The 20,932-nt window shown below is 40.6% G+C and overlaps 2 protein-coding genes across 7 annotated transcripts in view; one reads left to right on the top strand and one right to left on the bottom strand.

The window, feature by feature from the left end:
- The window catches only part of CEP70 (centrosomal protein 70), a 97,831-nt gene extending 96,994 nt beyond the window's left edge, over positions 1–837 (bottom strand). Inside the window, exon 1 of the mRNA XM_060395320.1 lies at positions 748–837. The gene's annotated coding sequence lies outside the window, so the exon portion shown is untranslated. The remainder of the gene's footprint in view (positions 1–747) is intronic.
- FAIM (Fas apoptotic inhibitory molecule) lies at positions 549–16,629 on the top strand. Of its 6 annotated transcripts, XM_060395386.1 has the most exons (7): positions 1,659–2,277; positions 4,562–4,627; positions 4,916–4,974; positions 6,294–6,426; positions 6,778–7,006; positions 11,552–11,601; positions 16,252–16,629. In XM_060395386.1, the coding sequence occupies exons 3-7, from the start codon at positions 4,931–4,933 to the stop codon at positions 16,399–16,401; spliced, it is 606 nt and encodes a 201-aa protein (XP_060251369.1). In that variant the 5' UTR covers positions 1,659–2,277; positions 4,562–4,627; positions 4,916–4,930; the 3' UTR covers positions 16,402–16,629. The 6 variants fall into 6 exon arrangements, with proteins under 6 accessions (XP_042092427.1, XP_042092405.1, XP_060251368.1 ...); XM_042236471.2 differs by lacking the exons at positions 1,659–2,277; positions 4,562–4,627 and adding an exon at positions 963–1,098; XM_060395385.1 differs by lacking the exon at positions 4,562–4,627 and having other exon boundaries at positions 1,180–2,277.
- The last annotated feature ends 4,303 nt before the right edge of the window (positions 16,630–20,932 follow it).

The following is a 20,932-nucleotide window of genomic DNA, read 5'->3' as shown; positions in this document are numbered from 1 at the left end:
TGATTGCTGTCTCTTCCTTAATGAAAATCAAGGCCACCTGAAACATTACTCAGGTCTACTCTTCATTCATTCAACAACACTTATCAGAGCATAGTGGGAGCCTGCACTGTGCAGACGTGGGAGCTGCTACAGTGAGAACCAAGCAGCAGTGGTCCTTGACTTCACAGACCTCAGCCTACTATTAAGCTGCGAGGGAGCCATGCTCCCTCCAACTCTTTGCTACCCCATGGGCTGCAGCCCGCCAGGCTCCTCTGTCCATGGGATTCTCCAGGAAAGAATACTGGAGTGGGCTGTGGTGCTTCCTCCAGGGGATCTTCCCAACACAGGTCTCCCTCATTGCTGGCAGATTCTTTACGGCTGAACCACCGAGGAAACCCTATTATGCTGTACATTCAACAAAGATTACACGAATATTTGCACAACTTGAACAGAACTGAGAATTCCAGGTGTTGCAAGCCTTAGGATAGTTTTTCTTAGGAAATGACATTTGACGAACAATCTCAATCTCAACGGAAGTTAACTAAGGGAAGAGGCAGGGAGGAGCGTCCAGGCAAAGGGAAGAGCATCTGCAGAGGCCCTGGGCTGAAGGACTTCACATCATTCGAGGATCTATCTAAACGAAGCCAGGGGAGACTGGGCCAACATCATACACGGGGCCTCATGCCCATCCTAACGAGTTTTGATCTTTCTAGGAGTAATCAGAAGCCATACAGAGCTTCAAGGAGACAATGCTAGGATCGTTTTTACCTGCCCCGTGGCTTCAGAGCATGCAAGGTCTGGTTTTGCCCACTCGGTTCACTCCCGCGTCCAGCCAGCGCCCGCTGTCAGCTGGTTCTTACGGAGGCGTCTCGGGAAGGAGTAAGAGTGCAAAGCCTGCCGCGCGGACCGCGGGCGGGGCTGGTCGCCGCGCGGGGGAGGGGCGGGCGGCGGTCGGCGCTGGGCACCTCGGGGACCTAAAGCGCGACAAACAGTCGGCGCGCCCGGAGCTCTCGCTTCCACGGAGGCTGCGTCTGGTTCTCGGTGAAGGGCCTAGGAGGTCCAGTCGGCGGAACCCACCGGTCTCTGGGCCCTGAGCCCCCAGAGGCCCACGGCGCCCAGGTGAGCCTCGCTGCCCAGGTGGGGCGGCGCGGCCGGCCCGGAAGGCCCTGTGCGCAGCGCCCGGCGCCCCCGCCGCGGTGCGAGCGGCCGCCATCTCCCGGCTGCGGCGACGGCGGCGACGGCGGCGGCGGGCGTGCTGGGCAGTGGGCGGTGTCCTGGCGGCGGTGCGACCCCGCGGTGAGGCCTAGGCCCGCGCGGGAGGTGGGGAGGGGTCTCCGGGCGTCTCCCAGAGACCCGGCCGGGCGGCGGTTTGCTCCTGCCCGGCCAGGCCCTGGAACCCGCGGCTCCGGCCTCTGCCTGACTATCAATTCATTTTGTCGCAGTCGGAAAAGTGGAGCAGACGTCACCGGGAAGCTCCCGGGGAGCACCGGGCTCGCATTAAGGTGTCTTTCCTTCCAGTGCCCTTTTCCCTGCAAAAATGAGCCGGCTGTATTTTTGCAGAACTCGGATCACAAAGTGCTGCAGCCTGGCTTCTTTGTCTTACCAATACATCCCCCGCGTCTGCGCGCGGCTGATGTTTGTCTCCATCGTTTTTATTGGCCGCGAACGGGTGCTTTGGTGCCAGGTTTTCCGCGCCTGACCGGGCTCCAAGCTTGCTGAGTGACAGGACTGTGATTCACTCCGCGGATTATCTTCACGATGGTGAACAAACAGGTGGTTTTTGGTTCTTACCTATTACAAAAAACGATTCGTTGAACACTGTTTCGTCTGGTTTTTTGGTTGTGTAGAGAGGCTTGCGGTACTCATTGCAAAATGCTCCTTGGAAAAGTTATTCGCGTCTTTTGTGCCTCACATTTGGGAACACCTGGCTCAGAGAGCTAACTGACAGACTTTGCCAGAGGTCCCGGTGCTGATCCTGCGGACACCGTCAACACCTCTTTGTTAAGTTTGTTCAATAGCTGGCCTTACCTAGAGCTTTGCTGAAAAGAAACTGAATACCTTAGTAATTTTTAAAACCGACTTAGGTTTAGCTTGGATAAACCATTATAGTCCCCAGTACGATTAAACCTAAGTTAAAGCAAAATTCAAGCTGGGATTAGATAAATAGTGGAAACGTTTTAAAGTCCTACTCTGAAACATGGATGTTGAGTTGCTAGGACAGGGATTTAAAATGATTATGCTGAGGGATGTGTCACTAGAGTCTCAAGAAACTTGCCCTGAAGACCTGTAAACTTTCAAGTAAGTGACATTGTCCTTATCAGTGAAAATAATTGGAATTTGTTTTTCCATCGGTTTTACTTACATTTTAAAACCTGTGTGCTGAAATAGAGGGAATTTTTCTTCGTAATGATCATTTTCCAGTTTGATCTCATGGTCCTGATAATTAAATGTATGTATAAGTTTAAAATGACAATGGATGAATTCCTTTCTCTCAAGTTTTAAAGCGTGGGCTTCCCTGGTCTTCCCACCCATTTGGCAGGGCTAGGATCCTTTCTCTGGGGGCCTTTTCTGGTTCTTTGTGTTTGTTTAGTCCCTAAGTCGTGTCTGACTCAGTTTTGAGACTTAGCCCGCCAGGCTTCTCTGTCCAAGGATTTTCCAGGCAAGAATACTGGAGTGGGTTGCATTTCCTTCTCCAGGTGATCTTCCTGACCTGGGGATTTATGGAACAGCAACCCCTCCCAACACCCCTACCCCCCACCCCCTCCCACCCCCATCTCCTGCATTGACAGACAGATTCTTTCTCTCTGAGCCACCTCGGTCACCCTGTTCTGTTCTTTACTGTTTCCCTTTCCAAGGACAGTCCCATGGCTGTGCTGTAATCATCTTTGTCTCTCCAGAGTCTCTCACTCTGAGCTTAGTGCCTGGCATATGAGTAACTGATGACTGCTAGCATGGTGGATGAATTTAGAATATGACAGTAGCTTAGAGATTTTTGTGACAGGTAAATTTATTATTCAAATGAGTAAGGTAGAAACCCAGGACATGGACAGCTGTGATCATCTCTTGGTCATAAGCGAAATCATATTCCAAGAAACGCTACTGGCAGGACACCTGGATTGTTTTTTTTTTAATAGTTTTGCTGAGATATAATTCATATACCATACAATTCACCCATCTAAAGGATACAATTCAATGGGTTTTTTTGTGTATTACGGTATTAATTTTTAAAAGTTGTGATCAATATATGACATAAAAATTGCCATTTAAAAATGTCCAATTCAGTGACTTAAATGAACCTAAAGTTCATTTATGATGTACAGCATCACCACTATTTCCAAAACATTTTCAAAACCTTCAACTGATACTTCTTAAATAAATGTGGAATGTATGGATGAATGTTGATAGTAGAGAGAAGAATATTTTATGTGACCTTGATTTCTAACCTCTCTTCTAATTTGTGTTGTCTTTTATGCTTTATGTGAAATATAATTAAGAGGGTACTAAGCCTTATCTTAGTGTGGTAATATTTGAAATTCCTTAAAGTGAAAAACTGGGCAGTTCTTTCAAGTTTGTTGAATTACTGAACATTCTAGAGTGTCTAAAAGTTGTAGAGCAAAATCTGAGTGATATCCCAAACTTTACTCTGATTTACAAAATACACATACCCTAGGTTATATTATGCTATTTAGCTTACTCTATTGCTCTGTGTTCTTTTTACTTTGATAGTTGCAGATACCCTTCACTTTCATAGGAGATATCCTAAGAGGTATTTTTAAGACTAGAAAAATCCACAAATATAGAAGGTGCTAATTTTAAACAGGGATTTATTTTAGGTACAATGTATTTTGAATCTTTAGTTTTTATTCTAAAGCATTTAGCTTTTCTTTGCCTGTTGGGTTGCTTTTATGGGTGCTAAGGTCTTCTTTAATATCTTTTAAAAAGCAATTTGTCACGTTTGGTTATTTCCAGACAAAAAAAGATTGGCAATCTCCCATTTTTACAAGGAGAGAACACCCTTGGACATCTGTATGGAAAAGACTAGACTAGAGTAGGTCTTGGAAGTAAAACAATAGTTGAATTTATTATTCAATAGGTTTGACAGGGGTACAATTGTTAATCCTAAATCTTCAAATGTGGATGGTTTCCTATGCATGTGAGTATTACATGTGCTTCTGATTTTTAGCATTATAGCTCAGATAATTAACACAGGTGTTCTGGACTCGATTTGGCTTGGACTGTTCTGGTGACCTGAGCAAACCATATAACTTTTGTGAATTCATTATTGGCACTATTAAATTAAGTGGGTTTGAGTAAGTGGGCAAATTTCTAAGAGCAATTAAGTTTGCTCTTAGAAAGCAAACTAGTACATCCCTAGCTCCTTCTTGCAACTTAATGTTTCTTTGAAGTTATCTTTAAAAATTTTTTAAATTATGTTTTGTACCATAATACAGCTTTCTAAATTTTAATATGAAGAATGAATTTTAAATTTGTTACTACCATGTAACATGGATGCCTCCAGAGGGTCCATTCTGTTTATCCTGGGGTTTTCTGTATTCCCTGACCTACTGCCTCATACCCTTAGGACTTCTTCTCAATTTGAGAAGGAAGGGACCCAGAGGACCTCTACATCTCTTGCAACTCTGATGTGGTATGATACTTGAAATAAATTAGAGTTTATTCTCTTAGTTTTAGGAAATTATAAATCCATAACAGGGAAAAATATGACTGACTGGTTTGCATGATTTAACTTATTTCCCTGACAATTAGAGATTGCAATTCTATTATATGTAAAAGCTGTTTCATCAGAAACTGCATGCATTTTAAGAAATGGATTGCAAAGTTAGAAAAACTCTTTGCACGTGTCATCTTTGTTGCTCTCAGTCTTTCTTTGCTGCACTTCTGCTTTTTTCTTTCCTGGCTCCTAATTGGATTAAAGACTGTTTTGCCAACCATGGCATCTGGAGATGACAGTCCTATCTTTGAAGATGACGAAAGGTAAATGTCTTGCATTGTGATAAAACTGGATTATGAAGCTTTAAAGATGGGCTTTAATCATTCAGGAGAGTATCCAGGCTACTTTTTTGGAGAACACATTTTGTAATACTGCAGAATCCATAGTTTTGCTTCTCTTTGATTTCCAGCAAGGGTGGTGAACACCTAGCATGGAGGTGGTCACCACTAACGTGGCATCCTTTCCCATAAAACCTGGACATGAGGTCTGCAAATCCCTCTCAGCACAAAATTCTTGGCAGTCACTTCCAAAATGATATAAAACCCATTTACTGTTTCTGGTTTAGAGCCTACAAAGGAGATTAGAGTGAAGGAAGAGGAGGATGTGGTTAAGAGAATAGACTCTGGGACCAGACTCCTAAAATTGTACCCCATCTGCCACTTACTGTCGTGATCTTAGACAAGCCTTTAGCCTCTCTGAGCCTCAGTTTCCTCATCTGTAAATAGAGGAATAATAGTACCCACCTCATGGTGAGGATTCTTTGAGTTAATGTGTGTAAAGCTCTTAGAACAGTGATTGGCACACAGTAAGTACTGAATAACTGTTAGCTATGAACATTACTGCTGTAATCTTACTTCCCTCAAAGCTAAAAGTGTGTATCAGTATAAAAATATTACTTATATGTTATATATGCATTATATATAATATATATTTTATAGGGAGACATTAATATAAAATACATGTTTAAGTTGTGCCAGAAACGTCACAAAACAGAATCCTTTATATTTTTAATAAGATTTCCTGTAATAATGACAAGATTACTATCTTGCATGACATTTTTGTATCTATTAGAGAACATTTCTTCCATGACTTTTTTTCTCCATCTTAGTATTTTTAAATTAGAACCTTTTTTGTTAAAATGAATCCCTAGTTATTGGTTCAAATATAAAAGGTTTTAAGAATTCTTGCTTTAGAGTGATAGGATCTGAAATGATAAAACCAAAATTTAATACTGTGCTTTTTAAATGACAGGAGGGAGGAGTAGAAACTTTTTACTGACCTTTCTGTGGCCAAGCTTAGAATACTGTCCTGGATAAACTGATTGATTCTTAATCCTATTACTAATAAGGTGACTTTGGAATTATCTGACTGTATACCCATAGATAGTAATTTCATCTTAAAAGAATGCATAACAGGGTGAAAATAGTTACATGGATGGTAAGTAGGCTTTCTTAGCTTATATCACTTTAATATTTTGTAATTTTAGGGCTTTTTAAGATCTGATATTTTCATCTTGGAAGGATTAACTGGTTATTCTGTTACTGTTTTTGCCTATTATAATTGCTTAATTTTATTCCCTTAGCCCTCCTTACAGCCTGGAAAAAATGACAGATCTTGTAGCTGTTTGGGAAGTTGCTTTAAGTGATGAAGTCCATAAAATTGAATTTGAACATGGGACCACATCAGGCAAACGAGTGGTATATGTAGATGGGAAGGTAGGAAAAAATGTTACTTTGTGAAATATAGTGTACAGAGAAGCTTGATTTTACTAATGTATATTCATCCTATGTGAATTTAATGCTTTTCCCTTACAGTGGTTATATATATATTGGCTTGTATCATTTTGCCATACAAAGCAGACTAACAATAGTTGTGGAATTCATAGACTATAACATCTAATATTTAACTTTAAAATGCCTTTATTTTCTAAAATCTTTGTATCATAAAGTAATAAAATCACATCTAAATAGCATTACCATTTATTCCCTTTAATTATATTCTTTCCAAAGTTAAACATTAAATTTTTTCCCATTTATATGTTTTTAACTTTTGTATTTTTTACTTAGGAAGTGATAAGAAAAGAATGGATGTTCAAATTGGTTGGCAAGGAAACCTTCTATGTTGGAGCTGCAAAGACAAAAGCAACCATCAATATTGATGCTGTCGGTGGTTTTGCTTATGAATATACTCTGGAAATTAATGGGAAAAGTCTCAAGAAGTATATGGAGAACAGATCAAAAACCACCAATACTTGGGTATTACATTTGGATAGTGAGGACTTTAGAGTTGTATTAGGTAAGTGAAAGCCATTTCTGCAGAATTTATTGGCTTTTTATGACAGCTGTTTACTGTAGTTCCTCTAGCTCTCCAGATGGGAGCTTTGAATAGGAGAGTGTTACGTGCAGATGTGTTTCTCATGTGTCCTCTGGGAATGAAGAATTTGTTAATTTGTTAATTTGACCGATTTATATGGAAAATGTGAGAGCCAGATTTTATAGTGGTAGATTTGAAAATTATAAACTTGGGTTTAAAAAAAGAAATATTGATGTAAACATTTAATTTGTCATTATTTGATATTTCTCTTCAAAAGAGTATCTAAAGGCAGATGGAAATTTAAGGTTTATCAGAAAGAAGGGAATTTTTCTCTAGGTTTACGACTATAGCAGATCAAAATAATCAAAGTCCAGGTAAAGTAGATTAAAAAATAAAAAGTGAGCCATTGATCCTTAAGCTAAGTTCTCCTGTTACAGATTGCCATCTGTGTTCTTGATTTCTACTGGGCCTACAAAACTTGAAAGACAAGTATTTGCTACCTTTGTTCATTACTGGTTACTCCTAGTATTTTCTGCTTCTCATATCACTGAAGGTGAAAGTGTTAGTCACTCAATGGTGTCCAACTATTTGGCAAACCTACCAGGCTTCTCTGTCCATGGAATTCTCCAGGCAAGAATCCTGGAATGGGTTGCCATTCCCTTCTCCAAAGGATCTTCCCAATCCAGGGATTGAATGCAGGTCTCCTGCATTTTAGGTGGATTCTTTACCATATGAACTAGCCTCCTATCACTAAATTAAGAATTACCAGGGAATCCAAGATTATGTAGATCATCTCATTGATTTATTGATTGATTTAGATAATACTGAGAACCTCATAAATGGCAGCTTATGTACCAGGCCTTGAGGATACATAAATGAAGAGACTTTGTCCATGTCTTTTAAGAGAGTGTAGTTTAATTGAATGCTAGAAAAATTTTTAAGAATGAAAAATACTTATCAAGTAATAAATGCATATGGTTGGAAAAAAGAAACCAAAGAAAACACCTTCTGTATGGTTTATTTATTAAAGAAATTGGGTCTTTGGGAGAATGCCATTCTAACATGTATACTATCATGTGAATTGAATCGCCAGTCTATGTCTGACGCAGGATGCAGCATGCTTGGGGCTGGTGCATGGGGATGACCCAGAGAGATGTTTTGGGGAGGGGGGTGGGAGGGGGGGTTCATGTTTGGGAATGCATGTAAGAATTAAAGATTTTAAAATTAAAAATAATAATAATAATAAAAAATAATTTAAAAATAAAAAATGAAAAAAAATGAAAAAAAAAAAAGAAATTGGGTCAGATTTTTCTTGAAGAGGATAGGATATGGTCTGAATTTTGTGGATTCCATTCCTGTGATATTTTTCTATTAGTATTTCCTGCAAGTTGGTATTTGAAGAATTGATCAAATTTAAGGTTTTTTTTTATTTTTCAGGCAAGACCACTTTATATTTATTCTATCAAGAGGCACATGGTTTTGCTTTGTCTAATTTTTTGATATTGGCATCACTAATACCTAAGTGTCTATATCCATTAATTCATTGGCAGATGAATTCATTAATTCATTGGCAGAAGGATATATTCTGATTCCATCATTTCTTGTTCACTAGCTGGAGTGCTCATACAGTGAGAAACTTCCTGTGTACAGTGAGAAACTTCCTGTTGTCTACTGTTTAGTTATACAGAGGTACATTTTGTGTAACAAATGTAGGATCACAGCTTGTTTTCCCTTAACTGCCAGTTTTCAAGATATTAAATTGACTCCTTTTTCTTTCCTAAAGGTGATCATTTAAGTTTGTTTGTTTGCTTTTTAATCATTGGGCTTCCCAAATAACTTGTGGATTTAAACAAATTGTGGTGTTTCAGTACACTGCAATTATTATCCTTACTGATGCTCAAATTGTCCAATTTTTGGCCAATATGGTGCTCTTTAGATTGGCTCCTAAGTCAAGGGAACTGTGTACATGCATAAGTAGATAGATATTAGGAGGAACGGGGAAGAGAGGGAGAGACTTTATAAAAAAATAAAATAGCTTATGAGTTCATACTGATGCTTATAATTCAAATTCTGGGATACCAGTTCTTTTATTTAATTTCCTCTAATATCTTTATGTTCATTCTTCCACACTGAGAATCCTTCTTCTCAGGGATACAGAGGATGATGCAAATAGAAGATAATTACTCATTTCCTTTGTGCCATAATTATGCACATACTAATCTCAGTTAACAACAGAAATACTCTACCACCATTAATAGTGACTGCCCAAAATTTGTCTTCCTTGGTGGCTCAGTGGTAAAGAATCTGCCTGCAATGCAGAAGCCACCGGAGACACAGGTTTGATCCCTGGGTTGGTAAGATCTCCTGGAGGAGGGCATGACATCCCACTCCAGTATTCTTGCCTGGAGAATCCCATGGACAGAGGAGCCTGGCAGGCTACAGTCCACAGGGTCACTAAGAGTCAGACAGGACTGAAGCGACTTAGCAAGTACACTTGCCCACAATTTAAAACAACTTTTTGCATATCATTTTCCAGCTGTACTGTATCTACATTGTCAGAACATACAGCTGTTATATACTATGCTAGGCTGCCATTGGGTGGCCACTCCCATGTCTCCTGGGCCCTCTGCCTTTCACTCCGTGCCTCTAGCCCAGCTCAAAGTCCTTTCTCCACTCTCCAAGTGAGGCTTCTGTCTTGAGGTGCAGGGAGAAAAGACTCTGTTCCTGGAGTAGATGGCTTGTCAGATGGCACCTCATCCTTGACCCCCAGGCAGCCTTTGACCCCCAGACTCCATATAAACACACAGGTCCTGCTTCTCTCTAGTCTTTGTTATAACATCCAAAGCTTGTCTTCTGGCTGCTTGATGACTGTAGTCTTCTCTCCTGACACTCCTGGGGACCCTGACATTCACAAGTGGTTCTGGGAGTCCTCCCCAAAATGCACGTATGTCTGTCTGTGCACATGGCACACATATAGCTCAGTTGGTAAAGAACCCACCTGCAATGCAGGAGACCCCGGTTTGATTCCTGGGTCAGGAAGATCCTCTGGAGAAGGGATAGGCTACCCACTCCAGCATTCTTGGGCTTCCCCTGTGGCTCAGCTGGTAAAGAATCCACCTGCAATGCAGGAGACCTGGGTTCAATCCCTGGGTTGGGAAGATCCCCTGGAGAAGGGAAAGGCTACTCAAGCCAGTATTCTGGCCTAGAGAATTCCATGGTATAGTCCATGGGGTCACAAAGAGTTGGACATGACTGAGTGACTTTCACTTTCACTTTCCCTGGAGTGAACTGTGGCCACTTAGCTAACACCTAAGTGTATCATGGCAACATTTTGCTCTATTGTGTCGGCACTGTACTCAGCACAGCCCATCAAATACTATATTTTTTATGATGATTCTATTGTACTCTTCAGTATGAAATTTATGGAGAGGGCAATGGCAACCCAACTCCAGTACTCTTGCCTGGAAAATCCGATAGACAGAGGAGCCTGGCAGGCTACAGTCCATGGGGTCACTAAAAGTCGGACACGACTGAGCGACTTCACTTTCACTTTTCACTTTGATGCACTGGAGAAGGAAATAGCAACCCACTCCAGTATTCTTGCCTGGAGAATCCCAGGGATGGTGGAGCCTGGTGGGCTGCCGTCTATGGGGTCGCACAGAGTCGGACACAACTAAAGCAACTTAGCAGCAGCAGCAGTATGAAATTTAAGGCTAAATTGCTGTCTGTCTGTATGAACTCTATGCAGCCTGTTTTGTGGTCTCTTTGTGCCTTTGTCCAGGTGGGTCACTATGAGAGGCAGGGAGAATCAACCAGTCTCTTGATGTTAAAGAAAATATGGGGAAGGATAAATTAGGAGTTTGGGATTAACAGACGCACACTGCATATATAAAATACATAACCAACAAGAACCTATTATATAGGTCAAGGGACTCTATTCAGTATTTTGTAATAATCTATAAGGGAAAACAGCCTGAAAAAGGAAAGCAATATTGGCTACAATCCAAAAAATAAAAATGAAAAATTAAAGGGATAAGGTCAAATATTATATTATTTGAAATATGCAGGTTTTTAAAAAGCCCAAAGCACTCTTTAATTTGCTAAAATATATTGATATCCTAAATGGAAACATTTTGTAATCCTGGGAGTGGGTAAACCCTTCTTTGATTCAATACCAGACCTTAGAAATTTAATTAAGACACTTCAGATGATATTTTTAAAAAAGACATTCTCATATGGAAAGGTCTCTTGTTACATTCATTTGTCTGCATCCTCCTTTATAGATTTTCTGTAACAAATCTTCATCAGTATATATTATATCATGATTTTGTCTTAAAAGAGTGGTTTCATTTTGATTTTGTCTGTGAACAAAAACACAATTTCTTCAAATTTGGAAGAATTTCAAACCCATGTAAAGTTAATGGAGTTTTCAAAATCCAGTGTATCAAACTTTTCTTAAAATAATTAAGAGTTAACTTTATCTTTAGATTCCAGGTTATAATTTGTTGTAATTGGTTACCTTTGCAGAGAAAGACACTCTGGATGTATGGTGCAATGGTAAAAAAATGGAGACAGCGGTAAGTTGATCGTTTGATTACTGTCACCATGGGCATGAGTGACCAGTGAAACGTTGCTGTGTTTCCTAACTGTGCAGATTTTTATAATTAATGAAGGTCCTTTCGGTTAAAAACAAAAAAGAGATGAAGTAATCCTGACTCCAGAATCTGAAGCCTGGGGTAGTGAGAGTTTGGAAACAATTCATCTTGTGATTTGGCACCAGCCTCGGACCCTGCTTGTCCTCTCCTGGACCACCGTCTATCCTAAAAAGATCTATCCCACTTTTTAAAAATTCCTCCCCAAAGGTTGCATCCTCCTGTGTTTATCCTGGTTTAAGTGGTGCTTTATACTACTGTTTCTCAAATTTGCATGCATAGAATCATCTCAGATCTTGTTAAAATGCATGTTCTAGCATGTCCTCAGGTGATGCCCAAGTTGCTGGCCCATGGTCACACTCTGAATAGGAAGGCTTTACATCATACACTCGAAACAGATGATACTTTCTAAAAGCAAAGGTTGTGGAAAAAAAAAACGAAGCACATGGTGTCAGAAGATACAAAGGCAAACAAAAAAGGGCACTGTCACAAACCCCAGAATACAAGTGGAATTTGTAGACTAGCAGTGCTGAGAGGCTGCCCAGCTCGTTGTAGCCGAGAAGACCCTAGTGCGTTGGACTTTTGCTGCCTTGCACTGTTATGGCTGTGGTGGGATGAATATAGAAGTGAATTTCAAGTAGGGAGGATATAATCGTTGTGTGCACAGCACAAGGAGGAAGTGAAGCAGAGGAGACGGTCCTGGACACAGGGATTGTGGGCCTAGGAACTGGAATCACTGGGGGGAAATATCCACATGTTATGGGATCAGCTGGCAAGTAGGGCATACCATCCTGGGTGTCCCCTTTCATGCTGACTTCAGTTGTGACACCAGAACTAGAGATGATAAAAAGCACGAGAAGCTCTCTTTGCCGGGCATACTGTAGCTAGCTACCCATTGTGGTTGCTGCTATTACCTTCTTTATCTGTTGTACGTCTGGGAGGGTGAGGAGATGTCCTTGGAGGGAAGGGAATGAATTTATTCAGTAGACAAGCTAGAATCTGCTGGGCCTTGCAACTGCTTCTAAGGAAGTGCACAAGCCAGAAATCAAAAGTTACAAAGATTAATGTGTTTCTGTTTCTTAATCCTGATATTAATTCTTGAAGGGAAATGCAACCAGGGTTCACTCAAAATTGAATGTCAGCGTTTCAGCCACCCTCCAGGTTCCATCCACCCATTGAGACTTTTATGCAGAGAGGCTTAGTGAGCTCTTCAGTATTTTACGGCCTGTTTTGGACCAGATTCAGTTACCATTAACATGGATTGGGTACCTGCTGTGTGCCTGATGCCATACCTGGTGGTCCTTTCTGTTCTTTCTGTCCTACCATGGAAATTTCTAGATGGAGAGTCAGCAGTTTGGGGTCACATTCCCTCCAACCCTCCAGGAATTCTCCCGTGCAAAAGTAGCATTGTTTCAAGAATGTAGTTGTAAATAAGCAAGAAGTTGAAATGATATCCATCCACAATGTCTTTCTTCCTAACTGACAAGAAGCCACAAGTGTTTGGACAATACCTCTCTCTCACCCAGTTGTCTCCTTGTAACTGCAGCCTAGTTGGCAAGGTAGTTTTGGCAGCTCTGTGTCAGGCAGCCTTCCCCAGCACTATGCACACCTGCTCTCGCTGCCTGGGAGCTGCAGCTTTTTTCCTCCATTTCCTTTTCATCTCAAAGCATCATGACCAGATTATGTATCTGTCAAATTGCAAGAAGCAACTTACAAGTATTGAGTCACTCAACCCTTGCTCTCCTCTCTAAATTGATTTTGACAGAAGTATGCCTTAAAGGCTTTTTTCAAAGCTCAATGTGAAAAGGGCTAAAATAATACATTGGACTCCAGGATCAGCACCCCACCACCAGTCCTTGTGGTGGTCAGTATACATCCGTGTTGGCCAGATTCTCCCCAGAGAAAAAGAAAAAGCTTCCCTCTCTGATGCCTCCTCTGCTTTCTTTGGTTAGATAATGTTAGCAATGGAGCCTTGCTCTGTCTGCTTTGGCTGCCAGGAAGCTCATAGCCAAGTTGTACATCTGATAGTGCTTCTTTTGCTTCTTGGCATAATTCATTTTTATCCTCTAAGCCTCATGCTCTTCCTTTTCTATGCTACTTGGCCCTTATCTTTTTACTCTAAATCAGTGCTGTTCAACAGAAGTATAGTATGAGCCACAGATATGAGCTTCATATATAACTTTTCTAATAACCACATTTCGAAAGTCTTATGATGAAGTTCATCTTAATAAAAATTTAGGTCACTGTATCGAAAATATTATTTAAAATGTAATAAATATATAAAGTTTCCAATGAGTTTTTTTAACCATTCTCTGTTTCATACTAAGTCTTCCAAACCCAGTGTATATTTTCCCCGTTAATAGAGTATCTCATTTCAGACACATCACATTCCATGCTCGATTGCCAACTGTGGCCAGGGGCTATTGTACCATATACAGCAAGTCTAGACTCAGTTCAGTTCAGTTGCTCTGTTGTGTCCAACTTTTTGTGACCCCATGCACTGCAGCATGCCAGGCTTCCCTGTCCATCACCAACTCCCGGAGCTTACTCAAACTCATGTCCATCGAATCGGTGATGCCATCCAACTATCTCATCCTCTGTCATCCCCTTCTCCTGCTTTCAATCTTTCTCAACATGAGGGTCTTTTCCAGTGACTCAGTTCTTTGCATCAGGTGGCCAAAGTATTGGAATTTCAGCTTCAGCACCAGTCCTTCCAATGAATATTCAGGACTGATTTCCTTTAGGATTGACTGCTTTGATCTCCTTGCAATCCAAGGGACTCTCAAGAGTCTTCTCCAACACCACAGTTCAAAAGCATCAATTCTTCAGCACTCAGCTTTGTTTCTAGTGCAACTCTCACATCCATACATGACTACTGGAAAAACAATAGCTTTGACTAGATGGACCTTTGCTGGCAGTGTAACATTTAAGCTTTTTAATATGTTGTCTAGGTTGGTCATAGCTTTTCTTCCAAGGAGCAAGTGTCTTTTAATTTCATGGCTTCAGTCACCATCTGCAGTGATTTTTTTGGAACCCAAGAAAATAAAGTCTGTCACTGTTTCCATTGTTTCCCCATCTATTTCCCATGAAGTGATGGAACCGGATGCCATGATCTTACTTTTCTGAATGTTGAGTTTTAAGCCAACTTTTTCATACTCCTCTTTCACTTTCATCAAGAGGCTCTTTAGTTCTTCACTTTCTGTCATAAGTGTGATATCATCTGCATATCTGAGGTTATTGATATTTCTCCCAGCAATCTTGATTCCAGCTTGTGCTTCATCTAGCCCAGCATTTCACATGCATATAAGTTAAATAAGCAGGGTGACAATATACAGCCTTGACGTACTGCTTTCCCTATTTGAAACCAGTCTGTTGTTCCTTGTCCAGTTCTAACTGTTGCTTCTTGACCTGCATACAGATTTCTCAGGAGGCAGGTCAGGTGGTCGGGTATTCCCATCTCTTTCAGAATTTTCCACAGTTTGTTATGATCCACACAGTCAAAGGTTTTGGCGTAGTCAGTAAAGCAGATGTTTTTCTGGAACTTTTGCTTTTTCAATGATCCAGTGGATTTTGGCAATTTGATCTCTGGTTCCTTTGGCTTTTCTAAATCCAGCTTGAACATCTGGAAGTTCATGGTTCACCTACTGTTGAAGCCTGACTTGGAAAATTTTGAGCATTACTTTGCTAGTGTGCAAGATGAGAGAAATTTGTGTGGTAGTTTGAACATTCTTTGGCATTGCCTTTCTTTGGGATTGGAATGAAAACTGACCTTTTCCAGTGCTGTGGCCACTGCTGTTTTCCAAATTTGCTGGCATATTGAGTGCAGCACTTTCACAGCATCATCTTGTAGCTCAACTGGAATTCCATCACCTCCACTAGCTTTATTTATACTGATTCTTCGTAAGGCCCACTAGACTTCGCGTTCCAGGATGTCTGGGTCTAGGTGAGTGATCACACCATCGTGGTTATCTGGGTCACGAAGATCTGTTTGTATAGTTCTGTATATTCTTGCCACCTCTTCTTACAGTAGTGTTAGGTTTTATGTTATTTACATTATGTATTTATTGTAAGCCACCTATAGCCTGAGGAATCTGATTTTTAGAGTGGCAAAGAACACTCCATCCCTTACTGACTGGGGTCTTAAGCAAGTTATTTATTGACTGTGTGCGTTTCCTCATGTATAAAATGTGGATAATAATTATACTCCAATCAGGTTATTGTGAGGATGCCATAAAGCAATGCATGTAACCCATTTTTTGTATGGAAGGAATCACAAATTTCCTATCATTTTTACTTTTGAAAATAGTCTATATTTTCTGCATAGTATATGTTATAGACACATAGCCATGAGATATACTTTTTTTTTCCTCTGAAACAAGATTCTTAAAGACTATAGTGGTACAAATAAAAGAGTTTCAATTTCTGACTGAGACCTTAAAACACCTAAAAATAAGCTTCTAATTTTAATTTTGCTAACATGTACTTCATCATGCCTCCCTTCCTCAGGGATGTTAATGCTCTGGACAAAGATCAATGTTTCTGGAACACTAATTCCTCCTTCTTTTGTTTGCCTAGGGTGAGTTTGTAGATGATGGGACTGAAACTCACTTCAATATTGGGAATCATGACTGTTACATAAAGGCTGTCAGTAGCGGCAAGCGGAAAGAAGGGATTATTCATAGTCTCATTGTGGATAACAGAGAAATCCCAGAGACTGTTGAATGACTTCATATTAATGAATTTTAATCTTAAGAAGTAAAGATCAGGACTTTTTTTTAGTTACTTGAAACTAGTGTTTTAAGCATCAGGAAAGAAATATGTACCATGAAAATTGCAATTTATTTTGTAAATAATGTAAAATGTTTTAGAGTCAAATGGAAAATAAGATATGGACCAAAAAATCAGTAATGTTTCATAGGAGCCACTTTTACTATAATAAACACTATAAAGTAACATTGGTGCTGCTTGATTTGTCTTTCTTGAAATGGATGTCTTTGTATATATATATATTTTAATGTATTTCTGACCAGTGCATTCACTTTAAACTTTTATTGTTGTTTTTGTTTTTTGGCCGCACTGTGTTTTCATTGCTGTGTGTGGGCTTTCTCTAGTTGTGATGAGGGGCTACTCTTCATTGCAGTGCACAGGCTTCTCATTGCAGTGGCTTCTCTCATGGAGCACAGACTCTAGAGCAAGGGTTTGAGGCAGGAGACAGTGGATCTCTGGGCCAGACAGATGGTATTTGTCAAGTGCAGTAAAACTGAGCCTTTGTTCTCACCCAGATACTCCAAGGACAAAGCTAGTGGTAGAAGCTGAGTTCTGCTAAAGCAAAGAGATAAGGTGCCCACTCCCGAGGTCAAGGAAGACTTCCCTGTCTCTACATGCGCAGGAAGTCTTCTTGGGAGTCGAAAAGTGAGGGGACCCCACTCCATAATCAGTGTAGATATGCAGCCATAGGCCTTTACAGTGGGATCCATCTTAGCGAAAAGTTGTGCATACATCTTGGGGAAGGATCTATGGACCACTCAGGTGTGAAAAGGGAAACAATTGGCCAAGAGTAAGCAAAGACCCAGAAGGACTGTCCTAATAAGTGAATGACATCACCTCAGTACTGTGCTGCTCCTCCTCACTCAGGACACCCGCATTTCTCTCCAGGTATGTCTCTGCCTAGTGTCTGACGTACTGCACTCCTCCTCACTCAGGATGCCCACACTCCCCTCTGGGTGTGTCTCTGCCTAGTGTCAGATGCACTGCACTCCCCATTAGAGAGGCTGCCCATATCCTTTCTCTTGGGTGTGTATCTCTGCCCTGCTTCTGAGTTGGCTAAACAAACTGGTTTCCTGTGTGCTCTCCTATACATTGTGCTGTGCCTCTAATAATAAACTTTGTACCTGTTTTTACAGTTTTTGCCTCCTTGAAACATTCTTGCTTTCAAATAGGGGCAAAAACCAGGGTCACTTTGCTCCTAGCCCCAAGTCCCTGGTGATCTAATGGGTAGACTCTTGGTCTTCTTTCAGGCTGCTGCTGCTGCTGCTGCTAAGTTGCTTCAGTCGTGTCTGACTCTGTGCGACCCCATAAACTTGGGTTTAATTCCTGGGCAGGGAAATAAGCTCTCTCCTCAGGACCATTCACTGCTCTTCCTCCGAGATCAGGCTCAGTAGTTGCGGTGCTCGGGCTTTGTTGCTCGATGGCATGTGGGATCTTCCCGGACCAGGGATCAAATCCATGTCCCCTGCCTTGGCAAGTAGATTCGTAACCATTGGACCAGGGAAATCCTTTCTGTGTATTTTTAACCTGTGCAGGTAGACTGTCTAGTTTAAAGCAGTTGTCGTTCAATGATATTAATTGGAGAAAATGAGAAATTTCCAGAAACTTAAGGAAATGTCAAATAGAGTCATATAAAAATTTAACTAAGAATCCGTTCACTTCAGTTCAGTTGCTCAGTCGTGTCTGAGTCTTTGTGACCCCATAAACCGCAGCACGTCAGGCCTCCCTGTCCATCACCAACTCCCGGAGCCCACCCAAACCCATGTCCATCGAGTCGGTGATGCCATCCAATCATCTCATCCTCTGTTGTCCCCTTCTTCTCCTGTCCTCAATCTTTCCCAGCTTTAGGGTCTTTTAGGTTTCTGAAAATGCAATTATTTTTGTTTCAACACCAGGAGGTCACAAAAAAAAAAAAAAAAAAAAAAGAGGAAGAAGCAAAGCTTCTTTACAGCAGACAGCATCAGTTGCATCATCAGGCAGTGTTTAAAAAGTCAGAGTTGAAAGCCTGTGTGGAGGTAGCACCAGTGTTAGCATTTTGTGAAACAAGCAGGCCCACCCAGGCAGACTCACACAGTCTACTCATCTCTGAAGTACTTTCAAGGCAGGACAGTTTAATAGTAGAGCCTTTTATTAGGGTATTTCATGTCTATTATCACACGGGGATCCTCCATGAGAGGGAGAATACTCCAGTTTCTAGACTTGTTCTGTCCACTATAGTAGCCATTAGTCATGTAACTATTCAAGTTAAATAATTGAAATACAATCAAAAACTCAATTCCTCTATCACACTGACCACATTTCAGGTCCTCAGCAGTCACACAAAGCTAGCAGCTACCATGCTGGACAAACAGAACATTTCGATCATCACACCAAGTTCAACTGAACAGCACTGGCCTAGAGACATTTTCTCAAGTTTAGTGAGCTGTTTTGTACTAGCACAGTCAGGGTTTAAGCCCAGGTTTTTTGAATGCTAAACCCCATTAGCTTTACTACTTTCTCCCTGCCACTCACTTATTTCTAAGAGATGTGTGGTGGAACAGAGGTACAACCATTTATGCTCTAACATAAGGCAGAGAAACTGAGAACAGTGAGGGAAGGTGGCCTGCCTGGTTCACGGGTTCCCTACTCTGACACTGTTTTATTTGAAGCCTAATGACTGGCGGATCAGCACACCAGCTTTACAAAAGCCATCCTCCTGCTTTGCCCATGCCACCCCACACTTTCCTTCACTGCCACTGAAAGACCAGGAGATGAACCAAGAGAGACGATTCTGAGGCTTATTAAACTCATTTTGCATTTGCTTTCAAGTGTTCGGGTGTGGTGGTTTTCAGGTCCCTTGAATAAAGGGAGTCTTTTAATGGCCATATTTTATCTGGTACAAAAAATGTTTTGTGCCACGTCCATAAGTAAACCAGTTATTTTTAGTCACTTTGTTTTAAACTCTGATTGAGTGTTTTGAAGATCAAACCTTGTGAATGTAGTTTGCCTCTGACTTGGTGAACTCGTGTTTTTTGGTTAGTTTTGTAAATTTAAAGCAGTATGTTAATGAGGAAGGGGTACAGCCTGTGTTTGATCGTCAGCACAAAAGGTTAAGCTCTCCTTTTGTTTTAATACTATATTTTATTTAACAGGTATACAAAATTTAATTTCAACATGCAATCAGAATACAAATTATTTGTGAGATAGTTTATATCTCCTATTTTTAAATTCTTGAGCCTCAATTTCCCCATCCCAACAAATAAAGTTGTTTCATTTAATGAGATAGTTTAGATGTACAAAAAACAGAAATATGACAAACCCTTGTGTTATTTTGCGGGTGCATCTATCATCTAGTTTAGTAATTAAAGCATTAAAATACAACTGAAGAGCCACATGCCCTTGTTATACCTATACTTCTCCCTTGCCCAAGTAATCACTATCATGAACTTGATGATTATTATTCCCATGCAAGTCTGTATTCTTTATCTGTATAGGTGTACGGCCCTAAAAATATTCAGTATTACTTAAAATTTTAAATGTTAGATTCTATAGATTCTTCTTGCAACTTGCTCTTTTCCCATTCAGTACTGATTTTAAGACAGATCTGGGGTGGTACATGTAACTTCAGTTCCTTTTAACCCTTGCATTCAGCCATATGAATTTGCCATCCACTTGCCTCAGTAGTTTTCAAATGATCACTATACCATCAGAGCTCTAACAAACATCTTTGTATCTCTCTGTATGTCCCTTGAGGATATGCTTGACTTTCTCTTGGGCTTAGCTATTTAAACTGTGTCCCTGGACCAGCGGCAAAGACATCACCTAGGAGCTTGCCAGAAATAAGAATCTCAGGAATTGGGAGATTGGGACTGACATATATACACTACTATTTATAAAATAGATAACTAATGAGACCCTACTATATAGTGCATGGAACTCTACTCAATGCCCTATGGTAACCTAAATGGGAAAAGAAATCCAAAAACAGTGGGGATATATGTATGGCTGATTCACTTGGCTGGCTGTACAGCAGAAACTGACCCAGCAATGTAAAGCAACTATACTCCAATTAAAAAGGAAAAGAAAAAAATGAAAAAAGAGAAAAAAACCCCCAGAATCTCAGATCGTCAAAATTTGATACAATCAGGATCTCAGAATTATGCCAATCTTTTATTAAAATGGTATGTCATTTTAATTTTCTCTAATAATTGTGTCTTACATGTTTATTGACCATTCAGGTGTCCTTTCTCAAGAATTACCTTTTTCATTTCTTTTGCCTATTTTTCTGTTGACGCATCCCGTGACTGTAGTCTTTCCCTGATAGCAGTACAAAATGTGCAATAGATCAACAAGTCTCCCAGTCATGCTTTCCACTTCACCTACTATTTATATCCTCTAACGAGCTCTGAAGGCAGGGATCATGTACTGCTGTATCCCCTAGGATCTAGCACACCCTTCAAAGATGAAGGGCAGTGAGATTTGTATTACTGTAGCCAGCTCAGAGGAGAGA

Source organism: Ovis aries, chromosome 1, assembly GCF_016772045.2.
Source record: "Ovis aries strain OAR_USU_Benz2616 breed Rambouillet chromosome 1, ARS-UI_Ramb_v3.0, whole genome shotgun sequence".
Taxonomy (NCBI): Eukaryota; Metazoa; Chordata; class Mammalia; order Artiodactyla; family Bovidae; genus Ovis; species Ovis aries.
This window is presented reverse-complemented; position numbering and strand designations above follow the sequence as displayed.